At 34.3% G+C, this 22082-nt stretch overlaps 1 protein-coding gene across 2 annotated transcripts in view; it reads right to left on the bottom strand.

Annotated features, from left to right (window-relative positions):
• Positions 1-1535: 1535 nt before the first annotated feature.
• PCNX4 (pecanex 4) overlaps positions 1536-22082 on the bottom strand; it is a 38235-nt gene continuing 17688 nt past the window's right edge. Inside the window, exons 3-11 of one of the 2 annotated variants that reach the window (XM_003586585.6) lie at positions 20197-20376; positions 19583-20097; positions 19247-19347; positions 19009-19131; positions 16304-16664; positions 13708-13811; positions 9520-10550; positions 8970-9156; positions 1536-1824 (exon numbers count right to left, since the gene is read on the bottom strand). In XM_003586585.6, the coding sequence (XP_003586633.1) occupies positions 1573-1824; positions 8970-9156; positions 9520-10550; positions 13708-13811; positions 16304-16664; positions 19009-19131; positions 19247-19347; positions 19583-20097; positions 20197-20376 (2854 nt within the window). In that variant the 3' untranslated portion in view covers positions 1536-1572. The remainder of the gene's footprint in view (positions 1825-8969; positions 9157-9519; positions 10551-13707; positions 13812-16303; positions 16665-19008; positions 19132-19246; positions 19348-19582; positions 20098-20196; positions 20377-22082) is intronic. The other variant, XM_059890885.1, reaches the window with a different exon arrangement.

Genomic DNA, 22082 nt, shown 5'->3' with positions numbered 1-22082 from the left:
AAAATCACTGCAGATGGTGACTGCAGCCGTGAAATTAAAAAATGCTTGCTCCTTGGAAGAAAAGCTATGACCACCATATTAAAAATATGACAGTATATTAAAAAGCAGAGACATTACTTTGCCAACAAAGGTCCATATATCAAAGCTATGGTTTTTCCAGAGTTGGACCATAAAGAAGGCTGAGTGCCAAAGAATTGATGTTTTTGAACTGTGGTGTTGGAGAAGACTCTTGAGAGTCCCTTGGACTGCAAGGAGATCCAACCAGTCCATCCTAAAGGAAATCAGTACTGAATATTCATTGGAAGGACTGATGCTGAAGCTGAAGCTCCAATACTTTGGCCATCTGATGTGAAGAGCTGACTCATGAGAAAAGACCCTAATGCTGGGAAAGACTGAAGGCAGGAGGAGAAGGGGATGACAGAGAATTAGATGGTTGGATGCCATCACCAACTCAATGGACATGAGTTTGAGCAAGCTCTGGGAGTTTGTAAAGGACAGGGAAGCCTGGTATGCTGCAATCCATGGGGTCACAAAGAGTTGGACACGACTGAGAGACTGAACAACAACATAGAGGAAAATAAAGGTGTAGAGAAAATTCATCTCAAATGATGCAGATTCATTATTTATCCTCCTTGTAAGTTCCTGTAAAAAGTTCCTAAGCAGCAAAAGAATGAAAATAAAACCCTGATCACATTATGAAAATTTTTCTCCTATCTGTTTTTGGCTTGAGTTCAAACAACTTAAGACAATAGTAACTGGTAGTCGTATTGGGCAAGTGATTCTTCAGAATCAGTATATTCAGTGGAAAAGAAATGCACAATGAGCCAGATCTACAGAATGGCCTCTAACAGTCATAATCAGATTACCTTAATGTTGCTAATTCTGCTAAGTATTCACATGATGAATGGGATGAACCCTTTTCCTTTTAAATATATCAAAAGGATATTTAGAAAAAAATTTTAAAAATTTTTGGAAGAGACTTTATTCAAAGTTTTTAAGGTTTCTGAATTGAAGTATATGAAAAGAAACTGAATAGATTATATGAAAACATTCAGAGCATGTTAAATGTTAAAATAAATAGCACAAAGTTTGAAAATACTATAAAATTTAATATATTTCAAATAAATATATATACATTTTGTAACCTTCAGTAGGATCCATTATTATTACATAAAAAACACTGATATGTATATCTTTTAAGCATGTAAAAATTACATAGTTGTTGACTACTCTAAGGCAAGTCACTTATCACACATTAAAGAAAGCATTAAAAAATTCATTTTATAATCTTATACAAATGTTTTATATTTACCAAAGCCTACCACAATCCATAGGGCACAAATATTGGCCAACTAATTCTAACTTTTATGTTATACATAAAGTTGTTGTTTTATACCACTACGTTATCTAAGAAAATCAACTTTATAGAGCTTAGCTTTTCTCAGGCATCTGACTTGTGGGAGGAGAGAGGGAAGTCCAGTGAAGTACAAGGAATCACAATGATAACTTTTCTAGAATGAAAAAATAAACACATCTCATTTGCTCACAATACATTTACAAGTCAAATGGCCTCTAAACCAAATGTATATGGAGAGGTTTTGAAGAATAAATTGGATATCCCAGGGGAGGATCAGCTGCTTGTATTGTAAGGTTCCTTAAAAGTAGTGGATGAGCTTGTATACTATAACGTTCCTCATCATCATTTGTGGCATAAAGCAATTCCCATGAAAGATTGGCCCACTGACCTCTAACAGCTTCAGCATTTAACTTCCCAACATGGATCAATAATTCTTGAAGGGTAAGTACTCTCCCAGTGTAAACTCCCTGTAAAGAAGAAAGGAGGTTGAAGGCAAAGAAAAAGAAGAGAAGATTATATTCAGGCCTTTATTTATAAACTTAGAGAAAAACTCCATTGTAGTTAAGCAAACTTAAATAGAAAGTGGTATATCAAAATGTACACGAGTTGCTTGTCTTCAAAATCAAGAATCACTTCTATTTGGTTGCTCTCCGACTAAGCGTGAAATAAAAAAATTTCCTGACAGACACTGTACTCACTTCTTACTTTCTTCTCTATTCCCTCACTCCATGTGGCCTCAGCAAAATGTAAGTCATAAATATTAGTCAGTGAACAATCATCCAATTATTGAGATATATTTCATATTCCAAATAATTTAATGGTGTTTTAGTATATTCAGATATGTGTAACCATCTTCACAATTTCTGGATATTTTCAGGACCTCAAAAAGAAACTGTACTCTTAAGCTATCACCCTCCTATCCCTAATTCCCCCAGTCATAAGCAACCACTAATGGTTGAGTAGTATTCGTGTGTGTGTACATCTTTATCCATTCAGCTGTCAGTGGATATTTAGGTTGCTTCCATGTCTTGGCTATTGGTAAAGAGTGCTGCTATAACACTAGGGTGCATGGATCTTCTTGATTAGAGTTTTTGTCTTCTTTCAGATATATGTCCAGGACTAGGATTACTGGATCATATGGTAACTATTTTTAGTTCTTTAAGGAACTTTTGTATTGCTCTCCATAGTGGCTGTACCTATTTACCTCCCCACCAACAATATAAGAGGGTTCCTTGAACTCTCCACACTCTCTCCAGCATTTATTATTTGTGGATTTTTTTGATATTCGCTATTTTGACTGGTCTGAGGTGATATCTCATTGCAGTTTTGATTTATGTTTCTCTAGTAACTGGCAATACCGAACATTTTTCATGTTCCCTGATACCATGAGTATGATGTTAGCTACGAGTGTCATATGTGGCCTTTATTATGTTGAGGTATGTTCCCTTTATACCCCTACCTTCTGGAAAGTATTTACCATAAATGGATGGTGAATTTTGTCAAAACCCTTTTCTGCATTTATTGAGATTATCAAATATTTTAATTTGTTAATGTAGTGTATCACATTTATTTTTTTGTGGATATTAAAGAATCCTTGCATTCCTCAGAAAAATCCCACTTGATCATGGTATATGATCTTCTAAATGTATTGTTGGGATAAGTGGACTAGTATTTCAATGAAAATTTTTACATCTATGTTCATCATTGATACTGGCCTGTTTTATTTTTTTGGAGGCTAATTACAATACTGTGGTGGTTTTTGCCATACATTGACATGAATCAGCCATGGGTGTACATGTGTTCCCCATCCTTACCCTCCCTCCCACTGCCTTCCCATCCCATCCCTCAGGGTTATCCCAGTGCACCAACCCTGAGCACCTGCCTCATGCATCAAACCTGGACTGGTGATCTATTTCACATATGATAATATTCATGTTTCAATGCTAGTCTCTCAAATCATCCCTCCCTCACCTTCTCCTACAAAGTCCAATAGTCTGTTCTTTACATCTGTGTATCACATATAGGGTCATCATTACCATCTTTCTAAATTCCATATATATGAGTTAATATACTGTTTTGGTGCTTTTCTTTCTGACTTACTTCACTCTGTATAATAGGTTCCAGTTACATCCACCTCATTAGAACTGATTCAAATGCATTCTTTTTAACAGTTGAGTAATATTCCATTGTGTATATGTACCACAGCTTTCTTTTTTTGGTACTACAACTTTCTTATCCATTCATATGCCGATGGACATCTAGGTTGCTTCCATGTCCTGGCTATTGTAAACAGTGCTGCAATGAACACTGGGGTACACGTGTCTCTCTCAATTCTGGTTTCCTTGGTGTGTATGCCCAGCAGTGGGATTGCTGGGTCGTATGGCAGTTCTATTTCCAGTTTTTTAAGGAATCTCCACATTGTTCTCCATAGTGGCTGTACTAGTTTGCATTCCCACCAACAGTGTAAGAGGGTTCTTTTTCTCCGCACCTTCTCCAGCATTTGTTATTTGTAGACTTTTTGATAGCTGCCATGCTGTCCAGCGTGAGATGGTACCTCATTGTGGTTTTGATTTGCATTTCTCTGATAATGAGTGATGTTGAGCATCCTCTTTTCATGTGTTTGTTAGCCATTTGTATCTCTTCTTTGGAGAAATGTCTGTTTAGTTCTTTGGCCCATTTTTGGATTGGGTCACTTATTTTTCTGGAATTGAGCTTCAGGAGTTGCTTATATATTTTTGAGATTAATTCTTTGTCAGTTGCTTCATTTGCTATTATTTTCTCCCATTCTGAAGGTTATCTTTTCACCTTGCTTCTAGTTTCTTTTGTTGTGCAAAAGCATTTAAGATTAATTAGGTCCCATTTGTTTATTTTTGCTTTTATTTCCATTACTCTGGGAGGTGGGTCATAGATAATCCTGCTATGATTTATGTCAGAGTGTTTTGCATATGTTTTCCTCTAGGAGTTTTATAGTTTCTGGTCTTACATTTAGATCTTTAATCCATTTTTAGTTTATTTTTGTGTATGCTGTTAGAAAGTGTTCTAGTTTCATTCTTCTACAAGTGGTTGACCAGTTTCCCCAGCACTGTTAAAGAGGTTAAAGAGATTGTCTTTTCTCCATTGTATATTCTTGCCTCCTTTGTCAAGGATAAGGTGTCCATAGGTGCGTGGATTTATCTCTGGGCTTTCTATTTTGTTCCACTGATCTATGTTTCTGTCTTTGTGCCAGTACCATACTGTCTTGATGACTGCTGCTTTGTAGTATAGCCTGAGGTCAGGCAGATTGATTCCTCCACTTCCATTCTTCCTCAAGATTGCTTTGGCTATTCGAGGTTTTTTGTAATTCCATAGAAATTGTGAAATTATTTGTTCTAATTCTCTGAAAAATCCCATTGGTAGCTTGATTAGGGATTGCACTGAATCTATAGATTGCTTTGGGTAGTATACTAATTTTCACTATATTGATTCTTTCGATTCATGAACATGGTATATTTCTCCATCTATTTGTGTCATCTTTGATTTCTTTCTTCAGTGTTTTATAGTTTTCTATAGATAGGTCTTTTGTTTCTTTAGGTAGATTTATTCCTAAGTATTTTATTCTTTTCATTGCAATGCTGAATGGAACTGTTTCCTTAATTTCTGTTTTCTCATTGTTAGTGTATAGGAATACAAGGGATTTCTGTGTGTTAATTTTATATCCTGCAACTTTACTGTATTCATTGATTAGCTCTAGTAATTTTCTGGTGGAGTCTTTAGGATTTTCTATGCAGAGGATCATGTCATCTGCAAACAGTGAGAGTTTTACTTCTTCTTTTCCAATCTGGATTCCTTTTATTTCTTTTTCTGCCCTGATTGCTGTGGCCAAAACTATGTTGAATAGTAGTGGTGAGAGTGGGCATCCTTGTCTTGTTCCTGACTTTAGGGGAAATGTTTGCTGTAGGTTTATCATATATATGGCTTTTATATGTTGAGGTATGTTCCTTCTATGCCTGCTTTCTGGAGGGTTTTTACCATAAATGGATGTTGAATTTTTTTTTTTTTTGGATACTGAATTTTGTCAAAGGCTTTCTCTGCATCTATTGAGATAATCATATGGTTTTTATCTTTTGCTAATGTGTATCACATTGATTGATTTGTGAATATTGAAGAATCCTTGCATCCTTGGGATAAAGCCCACTTGGATCATGATGTATGATCTTTTTAATATGTTGTTGGATTCTGTTTGCTAGAATTTTATTAAGGATTTTTGCATCTATGTTCATCGGTGATATTGGCCTGTAGTTTTCTTTTTTTGTGGCATCTTTGTCTGGTTTTGGTATTAGGGTGATGGTGGCCTCATAGAATGAGTTTGGAAGTTTACCTTTCTGTGCAATTTTCTGGAAGAGTTTGAGTAGAATAGGTGTTAGCTCTTCTCTAAATTTTTGGTAGGATTCAGCTGTGAAGCCATCTGGTCCTAGGCTTTTGTTTGTTGGAAGATTTCTGATTACTGTTTCGATTTCTGTCCTTGTGGTGGGTCTGTTAAGATTTTCTAATTCTTCCTGGTTCAGTTTTGGAAAGTTATAGTTTTCTAAGAATTTGTCCATTTCTTCCAAGTTGTCCATTTTATTGGCATATAGTTGCTTATAGTAGTCTCTTATGATCGTTTGTATTTCTGTGTTGTTGTGATTTCTCCATTTTCATTTATAAGTTTGTTGATTTGATTCTTCTCCCTTTGTTTCTTGATGAGTCAGGCTAATGGTTTGTCTATTTAACTTCTAAAGAACCAGCTTTTAGTTTTGTTGATTTTTGCTATGGTCTCTTTTGTTTCTTTTGCATTTATTTCTGCCCTAATTTTTGTGATTTCTTTCCTTCTACTAACACTGGGGTTCTTAATTTCTTCCTTTTCTAGTTGTTTTAGGTATAGAGTTAGGTTATTTGTTTTCTCTCCTGTTCCTTGAAGTATGCTTGTATTGCTATGAACCTTCCCCTTAGCACTGCTTTTACTGAATCCCATAGGTTTTGGGTTGTTGTGTTTTCATTTTCATTCATTTCTATGCATATTTTGATTTCTTTTTTGATTTCTTCTGTGATTTGTTGGTTATTCAGAAGTATGTTGTTTAGATCCATATGTTTGTATTTTTAATAGTTTTTCTTCCCCTGTAGTTGACATCTAATCTTACCACATTGTGATCAGAAAAGATGTTTGAGATGATTTCAATTTTTTTGAATTTACCAAGGCTAGATTTATGGCCCAGGATGTGATCCTGGAGAAGGTTCTGTGTGCACTTGAGAAAAAGGTGAAATTCATTGTTTTAGGGTGAAATGTCCTATAGATATCAATTAGGTCTAACTGGTCCATTGTATCATTTAAAGTTTGTGTTTCCTTGCTAATTTTCTGTTTAGTTGATCTATCCATAGGTGTGAGTGGGGTATTAAAGTCTCCCACTATTATTATGTTACTGTTAATTTTCCCTTTCATATTTGTTAGCATTTGCCTTACATATTGTGGTGCTCCTATGTTGGGTGCATATATATTTATAATTGTTATATCTTCTTGGATTGATCCTTTGATCATTATGTAGTGTCCTTCTTTGTCTCTTTTCATGGCCTTTATTTCAAAGTCTATTTTATCTGATATGAGTATTGCTAATCCTGCTTTCTTTTGGTCTCCATTTGCATGAAATATCTTTTTCTAGCCCTTCACTTTAAGTCTGTATGTGTCCCTAGGTTTAAGGTGGGTCTCTTGTAGACAGCATATATAGGGGTTGTTTTTTGTATCCATTCAGCCAGTCTTTGTCTTTTGGTTGGGGCATTCAACCCATTTACGTTTAAGGTAATTATTGATAAGTATGATCCTATTGTCATTTACTTTGTTGTTTTGGGTTTGAGTTTATAAACCTTTTCTATGTTTCCTGTCCAGAGAAGATCCTTTAGCATTTGCTGAAGAGCTGGTTTGGTGGTGCTGAATTCTCTGAGCTTTTGCTTATCTGTAAAGCTTTTGATCTCTCCTTCATATGTGAATGAGACCCTTGCTGGGTACAGTAATCTGGTTTGTAAGTTTTTCTCTTTCATCACTTTAAGTATGTCCTGCTATTCCCTTCTGCCTTGAAGAGTTTTTATTGAAAGATCAGCTGTTATCCTTATGGGAATCCCCTTGTGGGTTATTTGTTGCTTTTCCCTTACTGCTTTTAATATTTGTTGTGTTTGATCTTTGTTAACTTGATTAATATGTGTCTTGGGGTGTTTCACCTTGGGTTTATCCTCTTTGGGACTCTCTGGGTTTCTTGGACTTGGGTAGCTATTTCCTTCTCCATTTTAGGGAAGTTTTCAACTATTATCTCCTCAAGTATTTTCTCATGGCCTTTCTTTTTGTTGTCTTCTCCTGGGACTCCTATGATTTGAATGTTGGGGTATTTAACATTGTGCCAGAGGTCTCTGAGGTTGTCCTCATTTAATTCTTTTTTCCTCTCTGCTTCATTTATTTCCACCATTCTATCTTCCACCTCACTTATCCTATCTTCTGCCTCAGTTATTCTACTGTTGGTTCCCTCCAGAATGCTTTTGATCTCAGTTACTGCATTATTCATTACTATTTATTTCTTCTAGGTCCTTGTTAAACTTTTCTTGCATCTTCTCAATCCTTGTCTCCAGACTATTTACCTGTAACTCTATTTTGTTTTCAAAATTTTGCATCATTTTTACTATCAATATTCTGAATTCTTTTTCAGTTAGACTCCCTATCTCCTCCTCTTTTGTTTGGTTTGGTGGGATTTGATCATGTTCCTTTACCTGCTGAATATTTCTCTGCCTTTTCATCTTATTTAGGTTGCTGTGTTTGGGGTGGCCTTTCTGTATGCTGGAAGTTTGTGGTTCTTCTTTATTGTGGAGGTTCCTCCTTGTTAAGGTGTCCCAGTCATTAACCACTGGTAGAGGGAGAATCTTGTTAAAGACACTTGTAGTTTTGGATGAGGTCTGGGAGGTTCTGCAGAGCTTCCAAGCCCTCTCCCTATGGAGTCAAGGTGCCTTATCCTTCCAGTACATTGATGAGGTCACCAACCAGGAATCTAGAGTTTTTGTTCTGGCCTGTTTTTTTTTTTTTTTTTTTAATGGTATCTTTGTCTGGTTTGGGTATCAGGTGGTGGCCTCACAGAATGAGCTTAGCAGTGTTCCTTCCTCTGCAATTTTCTGGAAGAGTTTCAGATGGATAGGTGTGACCTCTTCTCTAAATGACAGAATTTACCTGTGAAGCTATCTGGTCTTGAACTTCTGTTTCTTGTGCATTTTAAAATCACAGTTTCAATCTCAGTTCATAGTTTGTGTTTCTGGTTCAGTCTTGGGAGATTGTACCTTTCTAAGAATCTGCCCTTTCTTTTAGGATGTTGATTATTTATTCTTTTAATTTTTGGCTGTACTGTGTGGCATGTGGGATTTTAGTTCCCCAACCAGGGTTGAACCTGTGCTGCCTACATTGGGAGTATGGAGTCTTAACCACTTGACCACCAGGGAAGTCCCAATATAATCGATATATTTATACCTAGAACGTTATCTCCATCACTGAGGTTAAATACTTTATAACTGATTTCTATTCTTTAAGATTTATATACAAAAATGTTTAAGAACACATTTTTAACCTTACCATATTAGGATCATATCCCAGAGAAAACAAGTATGGTTTTTCTTGTAAAACTGCTTCCTTCCACTTTTCATCAGATACCAAACCTATGTACCAGTCACTTTCATATTCTTCAAGGCAGTTAATCAACTCTTTAAAGTCTTCTATTGGACCCAAACTTGCTTTATCGATCATTAGTTTCAGAGTGTACCTTAAAAAATGGAGACACAAAGAATTTTAAGTTTGATCAATATTTTTAAGATATTAAATTACAATCATACATATTTCAGAGAAAAAGAGACATGATAAGAGTTAAAGCAAAAAAATCCAGAAAGCCATACAAAACATAGATGCTCCATATAAAAAAAAAGTAGTACATAATGTTTAAGTGTATTCCTGATATAATCATAGTACATACCAAGCATTTTTTTTTCATTTTTGGGAAAGTGATCATTTTTTAAAATTAAAAATGGAAGAGCATCTCCTTCTAAGTTATTTTTTTTTTAGTTATTTTTTAAAAAAATCAACATTTTCCCGCCAATATTAAAACTTGTATGTAATCAAAATAAACTACCTGAAAGCTTTCAGGGCTAGTTGGAACAGGTCTGGTTTTTCTGTGAGCCAATCCAAGGCAAGAGACCAAGGCAAAACACCACTGTAAACTCTCAATATATGACCAGGACTAGGAATCATATTGTCTACCCCAAACAAACTAAAGTAACAAGTCATTACTGCATGAACATAAAAGTCTTTTAGAACTCTGTCCTTTGCAATTTCTTCCACTACATTTGAGGCATTTTCTTTTGAAGGAAAACATTTCAACTGCCTTAAAATAAACTGGTACCAGTCTTCTGGAAATAATGAACTCATCTCCTTCATTTTAGAATTAGGCAAACAGTTAGACATCCACTCTTCAGGCAAGCTTAATAAGTGAGAATGAGAACAACTGAACTCCATGAGAGGGATAAATGCCATCGCTTCCTGTTTTCCTTTGTCAATGGCAGGGTATCCAAGTGCAACTGCTTGGTAAAGACTCTTTTCGGTGTTTGTAGAATGACTTTCAACATTCTGTGATTCTACTGATCCGGGAATAGGCAAATTTATACCTGGCAATACTTTCAACTGATCTTTTTCATCTTTTCCTTTTTTGATAGTTGGCTCTTCGCCAAAAACATCATCAGACCAATCATCCAAATTTTCTGAATTTAAACTATCTGTGTCTTCTGGAGATTCAGTTTGTGGTTCAGTATTCAAAGCAGGCAGGATTATTAGAGATGCTTTTCCTTTATTTTCAGTTTTGTGAACATTCTCCAGCATGCTAGGCCTTCTAGAACAGTACTGAACAAGTATCCATACAAGTACTTTAACAAGGTCACATTTAAATTCTTTTAAGTTATCATGAGAATCAATTATGCCAGACAGGACATTCCTGGCATCAGAATAGAGTTTCACAGGCAACACAGTACAGGGTGTCAAAACATTTCCAAAGTGTTCATTAATGGAACATAGTTTTACATATTCTTCTTGTTCAAAGGCACTTTCAAAAACTTCGTCAACTCTTCGAGCTTCAGCAGTGTGACAGGATGTCTCTTGCAATTCTAACCCCTAAAGAAGAAATTAAAAAGTACTTGAGGTTATGATCACTTCTTACAAAAAGAAAAGTAACCAGTTTTATAACTGTTCATGGATTGCATTCTCATAATAAAAATATATAAAATGAAAAAAAATTATTTAACCTGATAGCTACATATTAATTCAAACTTAATGACACACTTTATGTTGGTTAAGGAAATGAAAAATAATGCTGCATTTTTAAAGACATTATAGAAATTCCAGAGTTCATGAAAAAAAAAAAAATAAAGACATTATAGAAATTCCAATAGAAATTGGCAAAACAATTTTAATGAGTATGACCATAATTTTAAGACTGTAGGTCAAGACTGAATCACACTTATTAAAAACTTTTTTAAATTATAAAAATTTGGGAAGGAGCAAAATTGGAAATATACAGTATGCACATAATTTTGTATCCTTTCCATTCTACTTTATATAAGAGCATTATTCTACTGTATAGATGTCATAATTTATTTAACCAGTACCCTGTTCAAGTTTTTAAAAATTATAATAACATAAAAATAATAATATAGATGTATGTATTTGATTATTTTCTATCTCCTCCAACTACAATATAAACTCCATAAATCAGCTCTCTTTTGGTTACTCCTATATCCTCAGTGCCTAAAGCAGTGTCTGGCACACAGTAGGTATGCAACAAATATATACTGAAAGAATGAATACTTTGAATATATTCCTATATAAATTTTAAACACATTTTGATTACCTCCCTAAAATGAATCACCTGAAGAGGATACATCAGGTCATTCTTTACTATTATTATTATTGTAATTATTGCTTATTTATACATTTTCTCAAAACTACCAGTGTTTTTAATAAAAGGCAATGCTGGTAGGTTGTACTGTGATCCAGGGAAAGAACATGGAATGTGACATTAGAAACTACTTTTAAATAATGGCTCTGCTCAGATGCTAGTACACAATCCTGAGTAGGTCACTAACCTTCTGAGATTCCTTTTGCTTCTCTTTCAAAGAAAAATAGCCCTGGCATATAGGACTGTGAAGATTAAATTAAGTAATGAAAGTGCTTTGTCAAATTTTTAAAGTGTTACATGAAGCACAAAAGATTATAAAAGGACCTGCATAATTAGATATTTTAAAACCATACCATTTAAAAAACAGAACTAAACTAAGCAATGAAAATATCCTCCATATTTTGCATGATTTTTTGCCTTCTCCTACTTGTACATGTTAGACTAGAAAGCTAGTTCTCAAACTTTAGGTGAGTCAGAAGCACGGGAGGCTTGTTAAAACAGATTGCTGGGCACTGACCCAGAGTTTCTGATTCAGTAGGTCTGGGTTGAGGCCTCAAAATTGCATTTCTAATAAGTTCCAAGGAGATGATAAAATTACTAATCTGAAGAACTGGATTTTGAGAACCACTGGACTAAAGGAACAGCTTTCTAATCAAAGAAATTTTATCCAATCTGTGCTAAGACAAAAAAATTCATTCATTCACTATTCATTCAACAAATACTTAGTAAAGGCCTACTATGTGCCAGGCACTGTTCCAATGGCTTAGGATATAGTCTCCAAATAAAAACAAAGATCCTTGCTCTTGTGACTTTTATGTTAGAAAATTGGGGGGGTGGAGAAGGAAATGGCAACCCACTCTAGTATTCTTGCCTGGAAAAGTCCATGGACAGAGGAGCCTGGTGGACAGCAGTCTATGGGGTTACACGACTGAGCATGAGTGCATGAGGGTGGAGGGAGATGGGTTGGTAGCAATAAACTGATAGAACAAAAAAAAAAAAAAAAAAGAAAATTGGGGGGACACAGGTAATCAACAATAAAATTAATAAGTAAATTACACAATTTATTAGAAGGTATAAGAGCTATAAAAACAGAGAAAAAGTAAAGCAAGCCAGGAGGATTGGAAGTGCAGTCAGGATGGGAGTGGGTATACAATTTTAAACAGAATAGTCATAGTAGACCTTACTGAGGTGACATTTGAGCAAAGCCTTAAAGCCGATGAGAGAGTTAGCTGTGTGGCTACCTGAAAGAAGGGTGTTCCAGGCAGAAGGAACAGCCAGTATGCTGGAGTGGAGTGAGACAGTTAAAGCAGCAGATGAAACAAAACAGAAAACAGGGAGCTTGACCATTTAGGGCCTTGGCTTTTACTCTGAACAAAAGAAGAAATCCTCTGTAGAATTTTGAGTAGAGAGGTGGCATGATCTGACTTAGATATTAAAGATCATTCTGGGTGGTAATAGGCTAGTTGTGGGACCAGAAGTAGAAGCAGAGACCCAATTAGGAAGCAATTGCAGTTACCCATGAAAAGGATGAAAGGGGCTGAGGGCAGGGAGGTGAGAAGTAGTGGGATACAGGATGACAAAGGCGGAGCCAATAAGATTTCTTACTGGATTGGATGTGGGGTATAGAAGTAAACAAGGAATCAAATATCACTAAAGCCCAAATGTTTTTGAGCTGAGCTACCAGAAGGATGGAATTGTCAGCAAGAACTGGGCCAGTCTGATATTAAGAAGTCAAGGAAGAGGGAAGGTACCATCAGAAGAGACTGTCAAGGATTAATCCATGAAACAACTGAAGAGATCAACTGTGTCAAATGCTTCTGACAGGTCAAATAAGACCAGGTGTAAGAACTGATCACTGGATTAAGCAATCCTCAGTCATTGGAGACCTTGACATTAGTGGTTTTTCAGTAGCGTAATAGAAAGGGTCAAAAACTAGGGTAATTAAAGAGAAAATGGGAGAAATGAAAATTGTAGACATGATGATAAGCAATTCTAATAAAGCATTTTGCTCTGAAAGGAGAAAAACAGAGTGTTAGCAGGCAAGGGAAGTGGGGTCAAAAGAAGGTTTTTATTAAGTTGAGAATGCTTATATGATATAGGAGTGAAGAAAATATTACTCAGTCACCTTTTTGAGATGCTCAACCAGATAAGGATAAAAAGAATAAGACTGGATAAAAAAGGGGCAAGTATACTTTGTTATTATGCTCTATCATATAGTCAACACTAGTCTATCAATATGTGCATACTGAAATATACAATCCTAGGTGTTTCACAAATAATTAAAAGATACTCTTTCAAAGTGAGCTATTAAGTCTCTGATGTGTGCTTAACAAAAATTTTAACTTGTAAAAGAGATTTCAAATGCACAATGACCTTAATGTTAACACAGCAATAAGTATAACCACATTCTAGAATCATTATCCATATTAAACGATCCTGAAAACGGCCCAAGTAATGAGACCCAGGTAAGAGGAGACCTAAAACAAATTAGAAAAAAAAGTAAGTAATTGTTCAAGCTTGTTTTATTTTGCCATGTGAATTTTTAAAAAATTGATAAAACACTAGGAACTAATTCACAACTCTTTCTACCCTCTTTTTATGTCAAAAATACAAATGACTATCCATTGCATATCAGGAGAAATTAAGCTTTTTACAGAACAGTTGGAAGAGAAAACTATAGGTGATAATTAATAAGAATTTAAGAATATATTTTCCATAAAAACAACAAATGAGAACCTCTTACATAAAATTCTAAATACATGCTAAATATATTAGGAAAACAAACATATTTTGGACATTTTTATACATGCCTATAAAAGTGATTTGTGCTGTTAAAAACTTACATAAAATGCTACCTACCAGACTATAATACAAATACTCTTAAAACTTAGTTTTTCTCTTAACATTATGTCTCTGAGATATTTTATTGACTACAAAGCTCATTCACTGTAACAGCACTGAGAATTCATTGTATGAATGTAGCTAAATTTAAATATTCATTTCCCTGGTAATAAACACTTCATGTTTTCCAATTTTTCCCTATTATAAATAAAGCTGTATAAATTACTTTGTACAAATCTGTTTGTACTGCTATCAAATAAAAGGTCTGCTTACAAAGTTGGCCTTGGAAACTTGTATTTCACTACCCTAACTGATAAACAGTCTCTCTTTGGGCCTAAACTGTTTGTGCAAATAATACAGTTTATACTGAACACTTGCTTTCCTTTTGGGAGGCTGGAATTTTGGCCTGTGGTAGGCAGAGGGGCCTACATGACCACCCCTCAATATAAGGTTTAGGCACTGAGTCTCAAATAAGCTTCCCCAGTAGTCAACATATCACACATACTGTCACAACAAGTTGCTGGGAAATTAAACACGTTCTGTGTAACCCCACTGGGAGAGGATGCCTGGAAGCTTTCCAGTCTTTTCACCCTATGTGATTTTCCTTTGCTGTCTTTGTTTTGCATCCTTTTGCTATATTAAATCTTAGATATGAGCACAACCATATGCTGAGTCCTATGTGTCCTAGAAAATCATCAAACCTGGGACCCCCAAAACACATGTGCAAGAGTTTCTCTAGAACTGGAGTCACTGGACCATAAAATCTAAAACTGGACTCCTTAGGTCATGAGATATGTACATCATTACTACAGACTATTAAATGTACTCGTCAAGATAGCTGTATGAATTTACACATTCCCTTCCAGCAAGGTTTGAGAGTTTCTATTTCCACTCCATAGCTAACACTTGTTAATATCAGGCTTTTTTTTTTTTTACATTTTGCCAATCAGATGTGTGTGAAATGTTACCTCACTGTTGTTTGTTTGCTTTTTCTCCAGGAAATACTTAAAATACACTTACTGGATGAATATAATTGATTTGATAATAAGGTATAAGGTATTTATTATTTCAGATGTGAGTTTAACCTTACAGGTATTTTAAAAAGTGGCACTGCACTAAATAATAAAAATTAATTGGAACTGGATAAAGTATTTAAAGTGTAGAATATTTCCTATAAGAAAGGAAAATGACTATTCATGAAAAATTTGTATTACAAAAAGTTTTTACTAAATTATCTCACTTAATAGATAATGTTAAAAACTCAACCCAAGTAAACATAACAATTCCAATTTTAAATTGCTATTCTTTGCTAGCGGAGTCAGTGTGCTAGGAAGTCACTGGCCATATTTAAACCAAATACGCGGCTAAGGTATATGGCAGGAGACAACGAACTATTGTCATCAGTTTGTACCTTCTCTAAAGCCAATCTTGAGAAATATAAAATAGTTGAACTTACATAGTGTATGATGAAATTAGAAAGCTATCACAAAATTATGATTATAATATTAGTCCATTCTCATCAAAAATCTTGCTAATATTCATACAGCACTTCATTTTGGAAGGCTATGGATCACGGACCAAAGCTTTTATGCTACCTTGCCTCTAGCCTTGTCAGACTGCTGCAGTTGGTAGATAGTAACTAGTAATACACAGCACACTTCTTTAAGTTCTTCAATTTGATACGTAATACTGGTTATAGTAACTAGTAAGACACAAGCACACTTCTTTAAGTTCTTCAATTTGATATATAAAACTGGTTTTCACTCTATGGGCTTAAGCTGTTACTTCTACCTGACATGAACTCATCATAAATTCATGAAAATTTTGGAAAATAAGGTGTTTTCATGCATCATGGTGGGACTATAACCTGATTTGAGTCAAGAAAATGTTTCTTAAAAATTGCCAAAATTAAGGTGTTAATGAAATTTTCACTCAGTATTTTTATTTTATGACTTTATTTACCTCAAAACAAGAAGATATACTTCTTCATATTTAGTCTGTCTGCCTGCACATCAAAGTATTAGAATCTGTATAATAGTTGGATCAAAATACTGTTTTTCTGTGTGTTCATTTTCCTATACTTCAAATATATTACTGAAGATGTCTTAAGTACAACCCTTTCACTTACCTAAACTCCCAGCTGCCATTGCAGACTGCAGCGCAGTGGTTAAACCTGGGACCATCTGGCAATAGTACACTGTATCTGCACACACACAGGCTGTGGTGCCCACCACTCCTGGCCAACTCTGAATAGGTCGAGGAAACCCCACCAAGAACAAAGGAAGGGTAAAGAGGGGGAGTAAGGGAGAGGAGAGCAGTGTAGAAAAAACTATGAAGACCAACATGAATGGAGAGAAGACAATGTTGAGTACACCCAAAGTGGTGGCTGATTTTCTACGTTTTTTCTCTGTCCACGATGCCACAAACACAGTCACAGCAAACTGCAATTTAGCGATGAACTGAATCAGACGATCACGCATGATACCAACCTGGAGAGACATAAAAACGACTTTTTTATTCTTAAATACTTATCATGAATTTTCAAGATCATATAAGAAAAACAATAAATATAATTTTATCATTGCCCCAAGATTTCTGAGAGGATTGCCCTAATGTAAGATTCTCTGTTATAATTTTCTTGATTCCCACAATTAGCAAATGAGACTATATTTTTAAAAGTTTAGACTCTCTTAAAAAAAAGTAGTACTAAAGAGAAATGACAGAGTGCTACATCTATCTTATGGTTGATTAAGCTCTGCGTTACATGCTTGTTAAGTCATAAGAACTAGAAGTAGTGAATAGTTAAGCAACTATACTTAATTTATCCTTATTTTAGAGAATACTTTACAGATTAAGAAATCTTAATCTTAATTATACACCATGCCAAACGACAAATCTCAACTGACTGAAATCATACTAAATATATTTATACAATCATAAAAGTATGTTCTTCAATCAAAACTGAATTAAATCAACAACAGAATGAAATGTTGAAATTAAAAGACATATTCCTAAATAAACAACAGGTCAAAGAAGAAATCACAAGATAAATAACAAAACATTTTCAGATGAATGAAACACAAATCAAAACTTGTGACAAAGCAAAAATAATCCTCAGAGGGAAATTTATAGTTACAACTGTATATATTAAAAGAACAGAAGTATCTTAAACCAGTAACCTAATCTTCCATCTTAGGAAACTAGAGAACAAAGAGCAACTAAATCTCACGTAAGCAGAGGTAGAGAAATAATAAAGACTAGAGTAGAAATTAGTAAAATAGAGGATAGAAAAATTATAGATAAAATCAATGAAACCAAAAGCTGTTTTTTTTTTTTTTTTTTTTTTGAGGAGATCAACAAAACTGACAAACTTTTAGTCAGACTGACCAAGAAAAATACATAGAAGATGTAAATTACTAAAATCAGGAATGAAACAGATAACATTACCAGCAAAAAACTGTTTTTTCTCTTACAGAAAAAAACATAAAGAGAATATTATGAAAAACCATATGCCAAAAAATTAGGTCACTTAGATAAAATTGACAACTTCTAAGAAAAAGACATAAATTACCAAAACTGATTCAAGAAAAAAGAGAAAATCTGACTACACATATAACAAGTAGAGAAACTGAATTAGTAATTTAAAAGCTTCCCAAAGAGAAAAGCTGATAGCTTCAATACTACAAAATACTACATAGTACAAAATAAGATACATACTGAATACTATAAACATTTAAGAATTATTAATATAGTCAAACAATCTTGAAAAAAACCCACAAAGTCATAAGATCCACACTTCCCAATTTTAAAACTACTACAAAGCTAGTATTGTAATCAAGACAGTGTTGTACTGGCATAAGGACAGATATATAGACGAATGGAAAAGAGAATGAGTGTCCAGAAATGAACCCTTATATTTGTTACTTGACTTTCAACAAGGTGCCAAGAGAAGTCACTGAGGGAAAAATAGCTTTTTGAATAAATGATACTGAAACCACTGTACATCCATATACAAAAGAATGGACTTGGAAATTTACCTCATAATATACACAAAAATTAATTCCAAGTAGATCACAGAATCAAGTGTAAGAACTAGAAGACATAGTAAATCTTTATGATCTTGAAAGCAGTGTTTATTAGATATGACACCAAAAAAATACAAGCAACAACAGAAATAAATAGAACTTCATAAAAATTAAAACTTTTTTGCTTCAAAGGACATTATCAAGTAAGCTAAAGAAAACCTACATAATGGGAGAAAATTTTTCCTGATCATATATCTGTCAAGGAACTTATGCAGAATATATGAAGAACTCTTATTAAACTTAACAGTAAAAAGGCAAATAACCCGGGTAAAAATGGACAAAGAATTTGAATAGACATTTCCTTCAAAAACATACATAAATGGCCAATAAAAATGCATAGAGATGAACCATTAGCATTCAGAGAAATGCACTATTAAAATCACAAAAATAGAGTTCACATTAATGAAAATCCTATAGTGAAAAAGTAATACAACTGTTGGTGTCTTTTGCCAAATGCAAAAGACAACATACTAGATAATTTTGATCATGTGAAATGTCCAGAACTAGAAAGTCCTTGGAAACAGTAGATTAATAGTTGCTGGGGCTGGAGTAGTAGAATGGATGGAGAGTGGAATGGAAATGACTATTAATGTGTATGAGGTTTCTTTCTGGGATGTTGAAAATTATCTAAGATTGTGGTGATGGCTGCAAAGTTCTGAATATGTACCACAGAACTTCAGACTTTAAGTGAATGATTTTATGGTATATGAAATACATCTCATTAAAGATGTTAAAAAAACATAATCACCAGTAAGAGTTTGATTCCTGTATCCAGGCTTCTGCTCCACCATAGGTCTGTATTGGAGATCAGCAAGTGCACTGCTGATACAATGACTGTCTCCAATAAAGCATTTTCTGTATTTTGCCATACCTGCAGTATACAAATTAACCATTTTACTAGGCAGAATTTGGTAATTTAAGTAAACTGCTAAACAAAATCATAATTTGGGAACAGGAACATACTATTAAGTGCATACTAGTATTACCATTCTAAAAGCTCTTGTGAATCCAATGGAGACAGATACAGAGTGAAGCCTTTGTAAGGAACTGTCCAGTGAAAGAAATGCTATCATAGCCAAAGGTGACACTAAGACAAAAAAGAGACAAATTTAATGAAGGCAAAGTAACCTTTTACCATATTTAATTTTGGCCTGTATTTTTATGAGCACATTCAAGCAATTAATTAAAAAAGAATAAGCAAACAAACCAAAACATAAAGGAATATCTATATGCAATATAACATTATACAAATACAGGAATTCTGTAATATTTTTGTATACTTCCTAGATATAATGCAAGTTTATTATGTTTTATCTGCCTACCTAGATTTATTAAAATCCGTCTGACAACACCAATCTTCATAAGCTTTGTCTGCTTCTCTAGGAATAAAGTCACAGTTTGCACATCCTTTGGATAGAAAGGGTTCCGGAAAATTCCAAAGATATAGATACTTTGAATTTCTTTAAGTATCCACAGTATTATAAATAATATCATCAAAGTATAGCCAACAACAGCCTGAGGACTGTTTTTGGAAGTCTGTGAGAAACTAGCAAAGTGATGCAACAAACCAGTTTCTAAGAGGGCCAAGACTAATACAACGCTGTAGAAAAGGTATTCCCTCCAAGTAAACCGGATTTCTGAACCACTGGATAAAGCATTAGATTTGGTTCCAACTCTGTGTCTGGTCACACTGTGTTTGAAGACAAGAACCATCTCACTTAGGTTAAGACTCAGTAAGAACCCAAGTCCAGTCATGAAAAGAACCACACCAACAGTGCTGGGAATGAAATAAGATGCTACAGCTGTTCCAGCAGAAATGATGAACATTATTAACAACCTGCAGAGGGGGGAAAGAAAAAAAAGATCTGCTTGAAAAGAAAAAAAAATGTTCCTTGAGAATAAATTACACTATCGCTTTAATACTGAAAATAATTACCGTAGGTGAGTTGACATAGATGAGCCTCCAAGGCCGAACTCTAAAACCTGCTCCATTGCCCATAAGAAAAGTGCATCAGGTGGGGGTAGGGTCCCGAATGCCCAAAAAAAGGGTAAAAATATAAACAAGATGTGTAAAATCTGATTCATCTGTTCTAGAGCTGGTATATTTACCATAAACCTACAATAAAAAGAAAGTATTTAAATCATACAAAACAATAAATAGAAGATCTTTCCAGGAAAAACAAAACACATACATTTTCCTCTACACCCTACCTCCACCCTGAAACAAGAAATACATGTACAAAAAGGTCCTAGTACCACACTGCAAAATATCAAAAACACAAACTGTGCTCACTGTCCTTCTATACCAGCAAGTAGTCAATTGTATACAAGTGTAGTACTTAGAAAATATATGTATTCAAATGTGAAAAGAAGGACTAAGTAATTAACTAAATAAAACTGAGTTTAGGGATTTGTAAAACTAAACTGAGCCCATGGCAAAAATACTTCTCCCTTAAATGTTTAAACATGGCTCCAATTACATTGGCTACAATTCCACTAATGAGTCTTTACAGTTTGAAATTTTTTAATTTAAAATTGCAGGCAACTCTAGAAAAGCCAAAGACTTCCTAGGGTTCATACATTAGCAGCTAGCAAAGAGAGAAAGCTCTTCTTTTCCTCCGACTCTTTCCTGTACTGTCTTGCTCCCAGGTCCTAGAATTTCAAGTCAGTACATTCAATATCAGAGGTCAGCAACCTGAGGTTATGAACACATCTCTGTGGTTTAGCCTGGGAACTTAACCAGAATATACTATTTCTATTTTGAATAAACAGTGGTACAGATTTGGGAACAGAAACTTGTACAGCACAATCTCATTAATGAGTGAAGTCTTCTATCTTAAGTTGAGAAACTGGTTTTTGGTACAGCACTTACCATAAAATTGCTTCAAATAATTTGATAAAAACTTTAAAGCACAGAAGAATAAACATTATCTATATGTTGTTAAGTTCTTGGCATAAAGTTAACCAAACACCTTGCCTGGAAACCAACAATGCTGTAGTACTTACAGAGATCCAAAGACAATTTTCAGAAGAGATAACTAAATCTCAAAACTTAGAGCATAGTAATTGTACTTGAATATCTGAGCTGCTAGGAACCAAAGTCACGCAGAAAGGCAACTTCAGTAATTATCCACTTTAGTCTAAATTAACAGCCCAGAAACAAATGCATAGCAACTACGATTATAATAATGGTATAAATGTGCTTCCTCACACAAATACCAGGATGATGCAAGCTAATGTACTCTGCTTCATAATGTATGTCCTTCAAATTTTTATAAGCAGAGAATTAATGAACACAATTAATTAACAATGTGATGCTACATTAGAGGATAATACTTGCTGTAGTGTAGTTTTAAAATAAAATTCATTTCATTCTGAGATGAAAACACTCCAGTAACAAAAAAGAAAATCAAACCACAAACAATATGCCGTAGAAGGTCAAGGAAAACATGTAGATTTGTACAGCTATTTTTGTTTTTTTTTTTAAAAATACAACAGTTCCCTTGCTAACATATTCAAAGAAAGGATAATTTGTATAAAAATAATGTATACTCAGGAAATATTTACCCAAGTTCTATTCCTGCCCCTCCAATCTGTTTTTGTCCTTAAAGTAAACAACAAGCAATAGTACAGAAGGTATAAATATATCACAAATAAATAAGAACACATAATTGAAGTAACCAAACATTGTGATTACTTTCCTATGTGTATGATTCAGGATAATCAAACATGATTAATGTGGTTCTTTCATACAGAAAAATGTTTAAATATTAAAGTTTCTGATAACATAACAGGAATTTTCTAGAGCAAAAAAAAAAAAAA

This window comes from Bos taurus, chromosome 10, assembly GCF_002263795.3.
Source record: "Bos taurus isolate L1 Dominette 01449 registration number 42190680 breed Hereford chromosome 10, ARS-UCD2.0, whole genome shotgun sequence".
NCBI lineage: Eukaryota > Metazoa > Chordata > Mammalia > Artiodactyla > Bovidae > Bos > Bos taurus.
Note: the sequence above shows the minus strand (reverse complement) of the source record. Positions and strands in the feature narration are given on the sequence as shown.